Source organism: Thunnus albacares, chromosome 16 (assembly GCF_914725855.1).
Source record: "Thunnus albacares chromosome 16, fThuAlb1.1, whole genome shotgun sequence".
Lineage (NCBI taxonomy): Eukaryota > Metazoa > Chordata > Actinopteri > Scombriformes > Scombridae > Thunnus > Thunnus albacares.
Window position 1 is genome coordinate 25825354 of NC_058121.1, and position 16806 is coordinate 25842159.

At 39.1% G+C, this 16806-nt stretch overlaps 2 protein-coding genes and 4 non-coding genes across 6 annotated transcripts in view; 1 reads left to right on the forward strand and 5 right to left on the reverse strand.

Annotated features, from left to right (window-relative positions):
* cnksr3 (cnksr family member 3) overlaps nt 1–7415 on the forward strand; it is a 60332-nt gene extending 52917 nt beyond the window's left edge. The window contains exons 16-22 of the mRNA XM_044329817.1: nt 114–187; nt 539–610; nt 1650–1705; nt 3181–3263; nt 3348–3591; nt 3665–3837; nt 6633–7415. Coding sequence (XP_044185752.1) covers nt 114–187; nt 539–610; nt 1650–1705; nt 3181–3263; nt 3348–3591; nt 3665–3837; nt 6633–6809 — 879 coding nt within the window. The 3' untranslated portion in view covers nt 6810–7415. The remainder of the gene's footprint in view (nt 1–113; nt 188–538; nt 611–1649; nt 1706–3180; nt 3264–3347; nt 3592–3664; nt 3838–6632) is intronic.
* Nucleotides 7416–7584: 169 nt separating this feature from the next.
* On the reverse strand, nt 7585–14988 carry rps7 (ribosomal protein S7). The gene is made up of 7 exons (XM_044329505.1): nt 14909–14988; nt 14153–14238; nt 12810–12881; nt 12176–12319; nt 10780–10844; nt 8431–8581; nt 7585–7695 (listed from the first exon to the last, which is right to left on the reverse strand). Exons 2-7 carry the CDS (start codon nt 14225–14227, stop codon nt 7618–7620), a joined length of 585 nt encoding a protein of 194 aa, XP_044185440.1. The 5' UTR covers nt 14228–14238; nt 14909–14988; the 3' UTR covers nt 7585–7617.
* Nucleotides 8099–8316, reverse strand: LOC122965829. Its single transcript, XR_006398308.1, has one exon. It is a non-coding gene; the product is annotated as a small nucleolar RNA SNORA73 family (small nucleolar RNA).
* LOC122965841 lies at nt 9706–9923 on the reverse strand. Its single transcript, XR_006398320.1, has one exon. It is a non-coding gene; the product is annotated as a small nucleolar RNA SNORA73 family (small nucleolar RNA).
* Nucleotides 11157–11374, reverse strand: LOC122965840. Its single transcript, XR_006398319.1, has one exon. It is a non-coding gene; the product is annotated as a small nucleolar RNA SNORA73 family (small nucleolar RNA).
* On the reverse strand, nt 12527–12744 carry LOC122965839. The gene has a single exon (XR_006398318.1). It is a non-coding gene; the product is annotated as a small nucleolar RNA SNORA73 family (small nucleolar RNA).
* Nucleotides 14989–16806: the final 1818 nt, after the last annotated feature.

Consider the following 16806-nt stretch of genomic DNA (forward strand, 5'->3'; position numbering starts at 1 on the left):
AAGGTTTAGTGTGAAGCACCCACACACACACACACACACACACACACACACATGCACATGCAGGGGGGAGTTAAATGCATGATTCTCAGCACGTTTATTTCTCTTCTCTGCAGGACGAGAAAGCGGAGGGATTCATCAACCTGTCCGGCTTCACCATCGAACAGGCCAAACAGTGCAGGAAGAAACAGTATGATGTGTTTTTCTGACTGTGTGCGGCGTTTAAGCGAAGGCCGGTCTGGGTGGAAAGCAAAAAACCAATCTTTGTCTCTTTGTGGTCAAACACTCAGTCCACTTTTGACTAATCCTTCACACTTGGTTGCCTCGTTTAGCTCCGCTTTGCATCAACGTCCAGCTGCATTAAAAAAAACAACAAACTGATTTATACAGCGTGAGATTATCTGATAGGTTAAATTTAGGTCGTGAGAAATGTGCTGCAAATTGTCAACCTTCTATTTCTACACTCATTCTCATGTGTTTGAAAAACAGATGATGATTTAGCTTTATTCTACATCACTAACCGCCCTGTGTTGTGTTTCAGCTCCATAACGGCCAGTCACCCGCTGGTTGTCACTATTTTCATCGCTGCAGAGAGCTTCACGGAGATGAATAAGTGAGTATTTCATTTTGTTTCTTAAAACTTTAAAGATCTCCTCCAGACGTGTGTGAAGACATATCAGAATAAACTGCTTTGAATGACTGTGATGTGCAGAATGATACTAGAAGGCTGCTTTTTTTTTTTTTCAAACTAATCTGTTGAAGGGGGGGAAATAATCTGGGTACTTCAAAGCAGGATTTGTGACATCACAACTAGTTTGGAGCCAATCGTGATCCAGTATGCAAATTAGACTGCAAGTGTGATGTGTGAACTTGAAGACTGCAGTGCACAAACACTGAGAATAGACTTCACAGTGAAGTAAGAGGCATAATTTTATGTTTGCATATTCATAGATTCTGCAAATGTCATTTTAAGATTTTTTTAACTAGGCAACAAACTCTGTTTTTTAGTGGGGGGAAGCATATGAGACAGATTATTATTCAAAGCAAAGTATTCTTACGTGTCTTAAAACATATCAGGACTGCTGGACACAAGATTGAGTCATATGTTGTACAGATTGTAAAGCCTCTTGAAGCTAATTTGTGATGTGTGACTCACCGTAGCTGCAGTAGTGACACTGTTTCCTGCAGGTCTGACGGTCGAAACAATCACACTTTAAGTTTTTTGGGTGTGTGATCTCTCCCAACAGCCCACAAATCAGATTCACAGACACTTTGTGACCGATGTTACTACTGACGGCAGGCGAGAGGAAATATCAATATTAAGGCCCTTTTTTTTTTTTTTTTTTGGTCATTCTTGTGTACAAGTAGAACATTTAAGCTGTTGGAGGTGTTGGAGGAAAAAGGTCAGCAGGGTCACTGAAATGAACATCTACAGCAAACTAGATCCAACTGTTAGTTGTTGAGACACTTTGTTCTGAACTAATGACATTAGCAGCACAAAAATAGATTTAGTTCCTCTTCCTCTGTTAACGAACTGTGTTTTTTTTTTTGTTCTTAGATCAACTTCTTGTTTTCTGCTGTGATGTGATGACTCATTGTTGCTCAGTATGTGTTGTAGATGCCGCCTTAAAAGGCAGTGTGTCTGTTTGCAGGTGGATCAGTAAACTATCGGAGGCGGCCGAGCCATGTGGTCTGGTCAACACTGACGGTCAGAACGTTTACAGCTTATCTGTTTGTTATCTACAGAGGAATTAAACGAAATATATATAACAAAAAAAAAAAAAAAAAAGCGTATATCTGTAGTTTAATCCGGTGACTTCCTTCTCCATTTCTTCTCTTCTTCACTCTTTTGCTGTAACTCTTCCCACGCTCTCTTTCTTTCACATTCTAACTATTTAACTTTCTTAAAGATTCTTTAATCTTGTCATTATTCCTGTGGTCCCTTCTTCACATATTTCTGTTTCTTTCCATTATTTTTCTCTCTTCTTCTTCCTCACTGCTTTCTTTCTACTCTTCTTTTCATTCCCCTGCTTCTAAACCTTTGACCCTTCTTCCAATCTTTCCTCCTGTGGTTCCATCTTCATTCTTCATATCTTTTTTATCCTCCTTCCCCCTTTCCTTTCTTTCATTCAACTGTCTTGTAGCCGGTTCTTTTCATCTTAATTTCCTTCTTCCATTTATCTCTTCTTACTATCTTTCTTATCTTTCTGCTATACTTGTTTCTTCCTTTCTTCTCCTTCTCTCCATCTCCCTTTTCCATGTATTGGTATCTTTCTTCCATCCTTCTCTTTATTCTTCATATGGTCCCTTCTTTCTATCTTTATTTCCTTCTTCCATTTTCTCATCTTCCCATCTTTCTGGCAGTCTTTCTTTTCATCTTTCTTCCTGTGTTGCCCTCTTCTTATCTTTCTTCTAAACATCACTTGTTTCTTTCCTTATTTCTATCCCTTCTCTCTTTATTGCTATCTTTCTACCCTCCCTCGTCCTTATCTTCATTCTTCATATTCTTGCTTCTTTTCATCTTAATTTCCTTTTTCCATTTTTCTCATCTTTCCATATTTCTTCCTGTGGCACCTTCTTCTCTTTCGTACCTTCGTCTTTTCTTCCGTTTCTCCCTTTTTTGTTATCTTTCTATCATTCTCCCAACGGTTCTTCCTTTTACTCTTCATATGGTCCCTTCTTTCCTTTTCCTTCTTCCCATCTTTTTCCTGTGGTCTCTTACTTTCTTCTTCCAAACTTTCCTTCCTTTATTTCGTTCTACCATTCTTTCTTGCATATTTCGTGTTTCTTCTTCTCTTTCTTTATTCCTTTCCTCTTTTATCACTCTTTCTCCTATACTTGTTTCTTCCCCTACATCTTCCTTTCTTCCTCACACTTTCCTCTCATCTTTCTTTTGTTCTTTTTCCTATACTTATCTTTTTACCCATCATTCTTCCTTTTGCTCTTTTCATCTTAATTTCCTTCTTCTATTCTTCTACACCTGCTTCCTCCTCCCTTTCTTTTCTCTTTCCCTTCTCCCCTTTCTCCATTTTCCTATCCTTTAATTCTTCCAATCTTACTTTCTTTTTTCTTCATGGGGTTCTTTCTTCCCTTTTTTACTCAATTGTTCATCCTCTTGTTCACTTGTTTCTTCCTATGTGTCACTTCTTTCCATTCACTTGCTGTCATTCTCTCTGCGTGCAGAGTGCTACAGCGAAGGCAGCGATCAGGACGACGACGACAACGCGTTGACTTCCTGTTGTCCAGAACCAGCAGATCCTGCAAATGTGAGTTAAACAGTGTGACGAGTAACTGAGGACACTGACGTAGTTTCTTCACACAGCCTGTAAAACATTATGTCCTTCTACCAGGGAGATGTTCTTCCGTCTCTCTCCTCACCCTGCACTTCAATCCCGTCCAGTGAATTTACCAGTGAAAGCAGAAGGAGAAGTACGTCGGAGGGAACCTTATGTAGGAACAGAAGAGGAAAAAGAGTTGACTCAGGGGGCAGTGAGCACCTGTCCTGGCTGGACCTCCCCGGGCCGGACGGAGCCGGTGGAGGAGCGTCCCACCCTCTGGTCCAGGTTGAAGAAGAGGAGGAGAAAGTCGTTCATGGTAAACACCTGGAACCACACCTGGTCACCATAACTACCGCTGCTTTAACCCACTGACCTCTCTCTGTTTCCAGAGAAGCCAGCTGATGAGATGGAGTGTCTCTACAACCACCTGAAAGCGGCCAGCTTGTCTCCGACTGGACAGTCCAAGCGCAAGGACTTCAGAGCGTCCTTCATCAGACGCTGTCAGAACGACAAAATCAACGACAAGCTTCACCTGCTCAGGATCCTCAGCAGCACGTTAAAGGTGAGTCAAGACTTCTGTCAGTGACTCAACATGACAAAAATTATCTTGATGTCAAGTAAAAAACTGATTGTATGCTTATGGTCAAAAGCGAAGAGCAGTCTACAAATCCAGTAAGTTACAGTGGAGTTCAGTTGTTATAGAACCATAACGCCGCGTTCAGACCAAATCCAGCAATACGTGAAAAATGGCAGTCCTCCCTTTCATTTGAACAGGGGCAGTGCATTTACGATGCAGGGGGTGGGTACCGCATAACTGAAGTGTTAAAGAAATTAATAAATGATAAGTTCAGAGCATTTTTATCTCAACAATCTTTGGATTTAGACTTGTACACAATACTGTAGCGGCTACATCGAAAGTTTTGAATGACGTTGCCAGTCCATTAGATACCAAGCAGGATTTTGTCTCCATTTTCATTGATTTATCAAAAGCATGTAAGTGGTTGCAAGTTATCTCAGTAACAGATCACAAGCTGTAGTAGCTGATGTCTATCAGTCAAGTTTTATGAATGTGACCAAAGATGTACCACAGGGCTCTATTTTAGGAGAAATAGAGCATCAGGGGAAAACCACAGGAACAGCACAGTTCATGTGTATGCGGATGATGTCATTCTGTACACAACAGTGCCCTCTGCTGCTCAAGTGGTTCAAAATATTCATTTTGACTTCTGTGTTGTACAGCAAACTTAACTTGCTCTTAAATTACTGTTAAACTCAAATAAAACTACATGTATGCTGTTTTCTAAAAAAAACTAGTATGCTCTTACAAATATCTCTGGATTGATGATAAGCTGTGTTTCAAAAAGCATTTTAATGAACTAACTAAATCACTAAAAAACAAAACTGGCATTCTTTTTCAGAAATAAGACTTGTTTTACCCAGAACTGCAGAAAACAAATTGTTCAATCAACGTTTTTATCTGTTTTGAACTATGGAGACACACTTTATATGCACAATCCTGCTGCTACACTTAAATCTCTAGATTCAGTACATCATTCAGCTCTTAGATTCATAACTGGAGATAACTTTAGAACGCATCATTGTTTATTATATGAGAAAGTTGGGTGGCAATTGTTGGCAGTGAAAAGGGAACAACATTTTCTATTTATTTACAAAACACTAGTAGGCAAACTTCCTACACATATCTCATGTCTTCCCAATTATAGATCACTGTCGCACTAAACTAGATCCCAGTATTATTTGGCTCTTGAATAACTTCAGTTTAGTGCTGAAGTTGGAAAGTTGGCTTTTATATTTTTCACTCCACACAAGTGGAACAATTTGCAAAAGCTTGCTAAAATGGAAGAGCTGATCCCTTACATTCATGTCAAACATGTTTTGGCAGATTTGGTGCAGTGTGAATGTGCGTGTTTTCCCTCCCATGAAGGAGTTCAAAGATGTAAATCGCCATGTACTCACATTTCTACTTGTGCCATGATCAGATACCTCACACAATTGCACCCACACCTCCGCAGAACCCTGCGTTTAAGTGCCGCATTGCTGGATTTGGTCTGAACGCAGCCTAATTGAAGCATATTTTCCTTTAACAGTTAATGAAGCTCAACCAAGTTGGGTTTTTGAAGGCCGATTGATACTGTTACTAAGTTCAGTTGTTTATGTCGTCTTAATTTTAATGTTTAGATACCTCAATAAACAGTTCAACATTTTTGAATTTCCTTTGTTTCGCTTTTGTTTCTGAGAATTTGATGAGAAGATTGATATCTATCTCACATCAGTGCATTAAGTACAGAACTGGAGCCAAGATTAGCTTAGCTTAGCTTAGCATTGGAGGCAGGGGGAAACAGCTAGCCAAAATCTTTCTACCTGCACCTCTAGAGCTCACTGTTTAACACGTTTGTTTAATGTACACAAACAGAAATGTACCTCACTGTTAGGACAAGACTCACTGAAGTAATCACACATGACTGTTGTTAGCCAAGAAATAGTTGCAGCCTTTAACTCCTGAAGCCATAAATTGTTGTTGTTACATTTCTGTTTGTGTACAGATTCATCAAATGAACTAAGTGTTAATTAGTGAGCTTTCACTGTGTATTTGTGTGGACTGACTGCTTCCCTTCCCCCTGCTTCCTGTCTTTATGCTAAGCTGAGCTAAGCTAAGCTAAACTAAGCTAAGCTAATTGACTCCTGGCTCCAGCTTCATACTTGACTCACAGATATTTTAGTGATATTGATTTTTTCATAACTCTCAGAGAGAAAGCTAATTAAACTATTTCCCCAAATGCTGAACTCTTTCTTTAGGTTATACTATGTATTTTTATGCACTTAAACAAAGTTTTGCTAGTTTCAGTACATTTCACTTCATGCCCTTTTGACTTCTAATATGATGTAAATGAAAACAATTGAATCTCTTGATTCAAACTAGAGAAAATCCATTTGTTTCTTTGATTGGTTTCAATGACAAATTTGAAGAAAATGAAGGTACTATGATAACTATATTTTGTTAAGAGCATGCATTTCAAATATGAAAGATGCTATATGGCAAAAAAAAAGTTAACTGCAGTGACCTTATCTTACAGGAGGGCTTACATGGAGAAAAAAAAACAACTAATCTTGCTCTCCATTTAACAATTCTTTCTTTTTATTTAGTTATTTCCACTCTCAATTTAATAATTAATGCTCTGAATTTAATAATATGTGCTTTTGATTTAATAATTTGTGCTGTTGATTTAATTATTCATACAAAGTCTCTTGAAATATTAGTCTGGATGTAAAATTTAAGTGAGGTAAACTCTCTCAGTCTGATAAAGTCACCATATACAACCCTTTCATGTCCTTCAGGCCAAAGAGTTGGAGCTGCTGGCGATGGAGCAGATCCTGACCGACCCGACTCTCACGGCGAACACATACAGGAAGTGGAGACTCTCCAACATGATCCTGCTGGAGGAGATAAGTCATCGCAACCAGGCAGCAGGCGGCGCTGAACAGCCGCAACTTCCTGAACAGCTGAGCGGCTGAGAGCAGATTGTGAGCTCAGAGTCGGGACACGTTCCCACCGAGGAGGATGAACTCGATAAGCACTGGTGCACACTAGTGTTTGAAACCTATCTGTTCACACTGAGACACTAAAATGGTTAAATTGCTCCTCGTGTGACGGTGAACTGGGAGCTGCTGCCATCATGTGGTGATGAGTGGGACAGACAGCAGGTGCTGGTTCTGTGATAAAGGTGCTAAGTTTAAGTGTAGTTTAGAGCTGGAATGATCAGTATTAACAGATAATTGTCTGTTGGTCATGTTGTTTTCAAGCAAAAATACTAAACATTCACATTTCAGCTTCTAAGATGTGAAGATTTGTCATTTTTCATCGACTATGATACAAGTGAATATTCAGTATTTGATGGATGACTGTCAAGTGTTCATACACATTTGGATTTTGATGGTTTTCAACAACTTTAAACCCAATTGTTTTCTGAATATGCTTGAAAAATATGTAAAATAAAGTTACTACTATTCCCAAGTACATCTGAAAACAGTGGGACTGTGTTCTAATTAAATATCTTTCATTATCAGTGGAATTGTGTTGTGATGATATATGTTAATATTTTATAAATGTCTTCTGCCCAACTGAATGATTCAGTTTACATTTATTAAGTTTATTCTAATTAAAACCTAAACTGCAACACGAGTTACTGAGTAACTTCGGTGCCTTTAAACACAGTTCAGGATCTATTTCTGTGCAGTTATTATATTCAGACTCTTTAAAAAAAAAAAAAGAGGAGACGACACCAAACAATGACAGTAAACAAATTTATTTTGTCATCTGCATTTAGAGCTGGAATTCTGGGAATTCAAACACGACGTCTTTGCCTGTGAGCTTCTTGTAGACACCAGAGAAGGTTTCAACCTGAAAACAACAAACAAACAAACAAATGTTAAGTTTTATTTGAACATTTAACAGTAACAACAAGGTTCAACTGAACAGAAGATGGTGAATATTTTAAATTTCATAACTGATTAACAAGAATTCATATTTGGTGGAAATGACCAAGAAAAACAAGGAATCCAATTTATAAAATGAGATCAATAAAATTCTCTCATTTGAGAATCTGCAAGCAGCACAAGTTCGGCATTTTCTACTAATTTATCATGATTAACTTTGTTTATTAACGGACATATTTCAGCACCAATTAGACCATCTGATGACAATTTAAAAGTTGTATTTGTTCTAAATCTTTGTAATTGATTCCAGTGTTTTAACAGCGATTAACTGAGTTAATTCTACTTCTGAATTCACTGTAAACGCTTCAGGTTGTGCACTGCATGGTTTAGCTCCCCAGTAACGGCCCCAGAGGACTCTGGGAAGTTGTAGGAATATGCAGGACGCTCGTCCTCGCCGGCCAGCAGCCGGGGACAAAGCTTTATATCCGACATTGTGGAACGGGACTGTACGTCTCGGCTCAGGGCTACGCTCCCATACGCCACCAGGACAGAGCCAGGAGAGGCGACTCCTGGATGTCCACGTCGGATCAAGACTGTCAGCCAATGACTGCACAGATGTGAGGAATACTGGCTTCTGATTGGTGACTGTTTAATAAAAACATCTACTCCTGTCTGAACATTGACAGGTTTTTAAACTTACTTTGTGTTCAACGTTGTTCTGCTGAGCCTTGTCCAGATGGACCTTGATGAGCCTGCTGCTGTCCAGTTTGACTCTGATCCTCTTACCCACGATCTCGCTGGGGAACACCAGATCCTCCAGGATGGCGTCATGGACCGCGGTCAGAGTACGGCTGGAGGAGACGCCGAGAAAGACACAATGTTAATACTCAACATTCAAAAACAGCCCGACACCAACCTCACATAATCAGAGTGGAAACAATTAGTCCTTTTTATCAAACATTAAAAATATATTGATAATTACTGAGTAATTTAACAAAAACGTCAAATATTCTCTTGTTCCAGTTTATCAAACATGAGGATTTGCTTATTTTCATTACAAGACGTCACTTTGGGCTCCAGAAAACTGTGACGAGCTTTAGGGTTCATTAGCAATTAAACAGTGGATTACTGTTTCCCCATTTAATTGATTGGTCTTGAAAAAAACATCCAAACACTGTGAGAAACACTCGTCACAGTTTCCTGAAGCCCGACGACATCAAATGTCTCGAGTTGTCTGAAAGATATTTTTATTCACTGTAAGGAAAAGAAGCAAATTCTCACATTTAAGAACCTCAAACCGTCAAATATTCACTATTTTTCCTTTAAAAATAAAAAACCCAACCGAAAAGATGAATCAGCAAAATAGTTGCAGATTCATTGTCTGTCAATCGATTGATTGATTGAGCTCTGATGAGCCTTTATCTCCACTTTCATACATACTAAACAAATATATCAAGAAAATAACTGTCAGATTGATAAAATCATTTGTTGATCGCAGCAAAATGAGTCAAACTTGGATTAAGTGATATTTCTAATATGAAGAATCACAAATAATGTGTCCAATAATCAAAAAGCTGAATATTTACAGTGTTTTACATTTAATGATGGCAGTGGAAATAAAGTAGAGCTGCAACAATTAGTCAATTCAAAATTAATCAGTTACTATTTTGATAATTGATTTATAGTTTAAGTCATTTTTTTTTTTAAAGCAAAAACAACAGAAATGTTTCAGATTCTCAAATTTAAATATTTACTGCTTTTTCTTCGTCTTACAGAAAATGTGATCTCTTTGGGTTTTGGACTGTTTGTTCAGACAAAACAAGACATTTGATGACATCATTGTTGACATTTTTTACTGTTTTGATGTTTTATGGACCAAAACGACTCATCGATTAATGAAAAAATAATCTGAACATCAATCAATGAAAATGAAAACACATCTTCATTTCAGAGTCACCTTCAGTCTTCTGTTACAGAATGTGCACTGCATGGTTTAGCTCCCCAGTAACGGCCCCAGAGGACTCTGGGAAGTTGTAGGAATATGCAGGACGCTCGTCCTCGCCGGCCAGCAGCCGGGGACAGAGCTTTGTCTCCGACATTGTGGAACGGGACTGTACGTCTCGGCTCAGGGCTACGCTCCCATACGCCACCAGGACAGAGCCAGGAGAGGCGACTCCTGGATGTCCACGTCGGATCAAGACTGGGTTTATACTTTATACGAAACATCAAAACTATTTCATGTCCAGTGATTAATTCTAAGTTTTAGTACTGGTACCAAGAAAGCACTGCGATTCAGATGAAGATAAACTATATTAGACCTTAACAGACTGACTGATGGATTTTAAGACTTTTCCAAAACAGTGAAAAAAACCTTTTTAAGTGTCTGACAGGTAAGATAAATATCTGACTGATGATCTATTAACATGAATGTTTTGGGTGATTTTGGTGCTTTAAGATTTTACAAATATTTGAGACAAACACATTGATTTAATTACTGATCATTAAAGTTATTAAATCTCCACAAATCAAACTAACTCAACATATTTATGAACAAACACAACGACCTAAAACAACCAGAGACATTTAAAGGAGCATCAACAGTAAACTAACAAATATATTCATTATCGATTCATCCATTTATTTTCTTGATTAATCGATTAGTCGTTTCAAGTGTCATCGTTTCCCATAGCAACCTAAATGTCTAAACATTCAGTTTACTGTCAGAGGATTAAAGAAAGCAGAAAATATTCACATTTAAGAAGCTGGAACCAGAATTTGGAACAAAATAAAATAATGACTGAAGACGAGTTATTGATTATCTCAGTAGTTGGAGATTACTTTTCCATTGATCAACTAATCCGTTAATCACTGCAGCTCTAATCATCATGAATCATTTATATGATCTCATGTCAAACTCTATGGTTCATTTCACTCATCTTTAACAATCTGAGGAGCTCAGAAATATGAAGCACATGATGAAGACTAAAGAAAAGTTTTATATTCTTTTACGTAAAGGAACAAACACTGTCAGCCTCTGATGGAAACTCACCTCCTGGGACGCTTCTGCTTATTCTTTGTGCGGCTTTTCCTGGTGGGTTTGGGAAGAATTCTCCTCTGAAAGTCAACAACAACAACATCTGATTAAACTCTGATCAGGATTCACAAACAACTGACGACTCAGACACAACATCGACATAATGGATCAGGGTCAGACTGATATTCTGGGTCACTGCAGGATAAAACCTGCACATGTTTATGTTGCAGCTGGTTTTACTGGAAAACTTCAGAGCTTCATTTAAAAACAATATTTCCACAGAAAAATCTTCCAATTCAATCTTCCAGAACAATTTTCAATTATAACAACTTAAATTTGACTTCTGAATTTAAACAAAAGTGATCAATATCAGTCGAGACCCTGATGATACAGAATGTGCACTGCATGGTTTAGCTCCCCAGTAACGGCCCCAGAGGACTCTGGGAAGTTGTAGGAATATGCAGGACGCTCGTCCTCGCCGGCCAGCAGCCGGGGACAGAGCTTTGTCTCCGACATTGTGGAACGGGACTGTACGTCTCAGCTCAGGGCTACGCTCCCATACGCCACCAGGACAGAGCCAGGAGAGGCGACTCCTGGATGTCCACGTCGGACCAGAACACACACGACAGACAAAACAAACATCTCACAGCTCATCTGCTCGTCCTACTTGCTGTAATCATTCCTCCTGTTCATACTGACCATTAGAAGATCCCATCATAATGACCTTACAATATAAAAATGTATTTAAAAGTTTATCTGAAGCTAATATGAAGCTTCAGTGTCCAAATGACTCAAATCAAGTAGATATCTTTCAACGTTACAGTCTTTTTAGTGGCAAAGTCCCTCTTTTTGTTACTATACTTCCACCTGCAGCTCAACAGGGAAACACTGTAAATGTGTCAGATATCCACTTGATATGACTAACTCAGACTGCTGAAGACTCATATAAGCTTCACATCAACTTTTAAATGACTGTGTGGACACACTGTGGATTTTGGCCTCCATCACTTACATTGAAAGCACATTTGAAGGATCTTTTAACAGCCAGTATGAACAGGAGGAATGATTACAGCGAGGAAAACCTCTTTCACTGTTCATATGGACACATGACTGTTGCTTTAAGACACACTTGAAAAACATGTGAACCTGTCCTGTGCTCTTTGCCCTCAGCTACATGACACAATCCCTGATCACTTAGCACAACAAGCTAATCTGTCTCACAGCTGTGGATGCACACACAGATTTCACTCCTGTTGTAGAAGCAGCTACATCTCATGCAGGACATCAGCTTTCAGCTTGTCCATAAAAACACATTCAGACTGTTGAACAGGCCTGCAGTATCAATCTGAGGGTAAAGAGCTGCTCCACATGTCTCTGTCTCTCAGTCTGAGGAGGACATCTTCATCCTCACCTGTGCAATGAAGACCACGTGCTTTCCGCTGAACTTCTTCTCCAGCTCCCTCACCAGTCGCACCTGGATCTTCTGGAAGGACTTCAGCTGAGGAACAGGAACGAAGATGATGATGGCTTTCCTGCTGCCACCAACCTCGATTTCCTGCAACAAAGCAAAGAAACAGACTTAATACAACACTGCAGAACATCCTTACTTACACAAACATGAAGAAAATGCTTTTAAAAGTCCTAAATTGTATAATTGGTTGAAAAAGTTTTAAAGTTTTGGTGGATTTTAGGATCCAAAAGCTACTGTGACAGTGAAAAACATTACAGCATAAATCAGTTTCTGTCAAACCCTGATAACAAAGAATGTGCACTGCATGGTTTAGCTCCCCAGTAACGGCCCCAGAGGACTCTGGGAAGTTGTAGGAATATGCAGGACGCTCGTCCTCGCCGGCCAGAAGCCGGGGACAGAGCTTTGTCTCCGACATTGTGGAACGGGACTGTACGTCTCGGCTCAGGGCTACGCTCCCATACGCCACCAGGACAGAGCCAGGAGAGGCGACTCCTGGATGTCCACGTCGGATCACGTTTTCAATTCAACACATTCAGATAAAAAGAGGAGGTGCGGAGGTGGAGATGCTTCGTACCTTTGCTGCAGTGATGTTCAGCTCTCTCAGCTGAGCCTTCAAGTCAGAGTTCATCTCCAGCTCGAGCAGAGCCTGCAGGGACACAAGTCAGAGTGAGTTTAGGCATTTTTACAGTTAAAGAGCAACTCAGACAACATTTACACAGGCAGTGAATAAACTGAGTGTTAACTGTATTCTAACCAGACATATTTAGACTGAATCAAACCAGGACTCTACAGCTCCTGATGAGACTGTTTACATCTTAATGTCAGCACATTAGTTTTAAAAAGGAAACCAAAGCCACTGATCGCACTAGAAGCATTTTCTTGAGTGCGAGGAGGTAAATACCAAATTCCACTCAGATATCTGTTCATATTTCTGGGTCTGAACTGTCTAACAGAAGCTGATTCACGGCTGAAACAGCATCAAGGTTTGTCTGTAAATTCAGTGGATTTAGTTTGTTATCGACAGACATCTTACTACACAGATGTCAAAGTTATATCCATAGAAATGTCACAAAGTTAACCTACAGCGTTCCACTTTAAAGCCTTTCTACAGACACTATGAGATCATCAATTATTGGGTTTTAATTCACACTCAAACTGAGCAAATACAACTTATTTAAGGATATTTCTAGGTGATGTGTGGACAGAAGAATCACAATCACTGCGTTTACATGCAGCAGATCAGTAGCCAGATTTCTCTCCTCCTGCCAACCTTATTTTGGAAACACGGTTCACTGATTTTAACTATTAGTGATAGAAGACCAGATTTATTTTGTGTGTCGGAGCAGCCGGTCAGCACAGACGGAGCTCGTCCTCTAACAGTCTAATGTTCAGGTGGTGGAAACTGACTCATTCAGACATCTACAGGCTGCTTTGTTTTATTTTCAGTCAGACTTTGGATGTAATTATATCAGATACGAGGATGCTTCGCTCTGTGTAATGATCTCTCCTTTTATCCAGCCACTCGGCACCGTGTGTTCTCTGTCTGCAGTCTTATAGTGCACATGCTTACTTTTAACAAAGCAGATTAGAAACCTGGTTACATGAATACATACATGTCAGAGAAATCAGTGTTCACCAGAGCGTAAAATCTATCTGTCGAAACTAGGTTTCTTTAATCCCCAAACTGATTATAAGAAGCAGGTTTCTCGTTCACAACAGTTAAATCAGCTTTCTTACTCAAGTGCGTGTAAACACACTGCATTATAATACAAGTCAATGATTTCTGTCAAACCTCTCGTTTCCAAGCATACCATGATAGATGATCATTTTAGTATTGTTCGCGCTCCACACAAGCATCTTATCAGTCACTGCAATAAAGTAAACATCAATTGGTAATTTATCTGTTGGTCTTCTTACCTGAGAGATCCCAGACTCGAACTCGTCTGGCTTCTCGCCATTAGGCTTCACTATTTTGGCGCTGGTACTGAACATGGCCTTTGTCTCTGTGGATGGAAATACAGACATGTGGGTTACATATAAGTTATTATATATACACACATAGGAGACACACACTCACACAGCGTGCTATCTTAGTGTTCACTACAGTAACATGGATCCTACTGAAGCTCCGGCAAACCTGCATGTACCGCAAGATAAACCGGCTAAGTGCTAACTAGGAGCAGCAGGGTAACAGAAACAAGAAATAGAACCTCTTAGTAGAAACCACATATTAAATTTAAAGGAACAAAAGAGACAAATTCAGCTCTCTGCTGCTAAAGACGAACAGCATGTCAGATAGTCAGTTTAAGCTAGGTTAGCCGGCTAATATAAGCTAGCCTGCTATCAGTATCTCTGCTGTGAAGTAAGAAATGTCTAACGACGGTAATTAGTTTTATTTCACATAAAACGACTCATAGGCAGAGTTTAATACATTCAGTCTGCTGTCTGAACACATGCACGGCCTGCTAACTGCTGCCCATTACAACCGCTCACCGGAGCATCTCTACTACGCTTTATTTAGTGATATAAAACGGCCATCCGCCGCCCAAAACTACATAATCTAAAGCATCATAGACTTTAGAAACACTTTGGGGCGAAAACGTAACAATTAAACAACATTAAAGCACATTTTAGAGCAGAAATGTGAATCCGGTGAAAAATCCCACGACTAACCTCTGTCAACGACGGCCAAGGAAGAGGCCAGAACATCGCGAGAGTTGAATTAATCCAATGCGAGCGAGTCATCGTGTCAACGCGAGAGTTGAATGAATCCAATGCGAACGACCGCGAGCGACTCATGTTGTCATCGCGAGAGTTTTTTTTCCAAAACTTTATTTAGAACAAAGAAGTAAAACAACAACTGTGATACAAAAAAAGTTTAAAAAAAAAAAACACCTTTGTATTAAGTCCTTTTTGATTTTAAATAAAATGTACTTTATTATCGCGAGAGTTGTGTGAGATTATCAGTTTACACAGAAGAAATGTTTGAAATATTGTTAGTAATGCAGTGGTTAGAGGATACAGGGATACAAGGATTACATTATAGACATTTTTGATAGAATTACAACAAAAATTATACAGAATTCAAATGATGGGTCTTACAATAATATTTCTATGAATACCGGAACATATTGGTATCAAAGGAAATGAAATGGCAGATAAGGTTGCAAAGGAGGCCACAAAAAATAATCACATTGATTTGGCAGTTTGCTTCAGCAGGACAGAAATCAAAAGCATTATATTAAGCAAAGTTTGAAGGAAAGGTGGCAAAAAGCAGTGGGAGGAAGAGAGGAAAGGACGAAGGTGTTACAGAGTTCAAAGGAAAGTCAGAGAAATGAGCTGTGCAGGAAGGAAAGATGAGACAATAATGTAATGTAGTATAATATAACAATATAATATAATAGATTTGGACACACTGGACTAAACAGTACACTATTCAAAACAGGAAAACATAATACAGACGGATGTAAATATGGTGGAGAAGAAGAAACAGAAGAGCGTGTTATGATACACTGTCAGAAATATGAGGCATCTGATTCAAAACCTCATAATTTTCAACATATGATTCAGTACAAGCAGACCCAGACAGTATAAGGAGGACAATAAGACAGACAAAAAGGAGGCAGTGGAGAAAGTACTGTGATACAATCAGACACATGACTCAGGTAGGAGAGCTACGGGGGATGATAAAAGAGACGGGAGGGGACAGGAGGGAGTGGAGTTACTGGTTCTGACTGATGGAAATGAGACTGCAGTAACAAACAAGGAAAAGGCAGCGTTAATGGAATAATTTGTCTGGAGAAGAAAGAAAAGGCAGAGAGAAAACAAAATCTGAAAACACAGAGGCTTTATGAGCAAAATGTCCCTTCCAGCATGATAGAATTAAGAAAGGCACTAAATAAAACAGGAAAGACTGCACCTGATAACAATGAAATAAGTTATAGCATGTTAAATCAACTAAGTGTAGGAGGTCTGGAGAAATTATTGCTGCTGTAAAATAAAGTGTGGGAAGAGGGAAGAATGCAGGGAGCTGGAAGGAGGCGATAATTATTCCAGTAAGGAAACCTGGAAAAGATGCCAGCAGGCCTGGAAACAGACCAATGGCCTTGACATCACACATCTGTAAATGAATGGAGCACGTGATAAATGAGAAATTAATATACTTCTGGGAAAAAAAGAAGTATAATGGCTGCATGTATACTATACTGGATCCAGTGTTGTGTTTAGAGGACGAAATAAGGAAATCTCAAGTAAATAAAAAGACAGTGGTTGCAGTGTTTTTTGATGTTGAGAAAGCCTATGATATGTTACAGAAAGAAGGGATTCTAATCAAACTGCACTTAATGGGAGTTGAAAAGAAATGTTTAATTGGGTTATGGACTTTTTTAGATGGAAGAACTATTCAGGTGAAGATAGGGTCAAGTGTAATCAGGCCAATATGATGTTTGCAGATGATGGGTCTTTGTGGAAAAAGAGGGAGAAATGTTGAACACATAGTAAAGAAATTGCAAGATGGAATTAATCTAGTTGAAAAGTGGAAAACAACATGGGGAGTTAAAGTTTTAGTGGAA

What these genes read in the sequence shown, in the direction of transcription:
- rps7 (XM_044329505.1), bottom strand. Translation starts at nt 14,227, where the DNA reads ATGTTCAGTACCAGCGCCAAAATAGTGAAGCCTAATGGCGAGAAGCCA. An exon ending in TCGAGTCTGGGATCTCTCAG is followed by an intron (nt 12,882 to 14,152) that starts GTAAGAAGACCA and finishes GTGTCCCTGCAG; the next exon opens with GCTCTGCTCGAGCTGGAGAT. An exon ending in TGAACATCACTGCAGCAAAG is followed by an intron (nt 12,320 to 12,809) that starts GTACGAAGCATC and finishes GCTTTGTTGCAG; the next exon opens with GAAATCGAGGTTGGTGGCAG.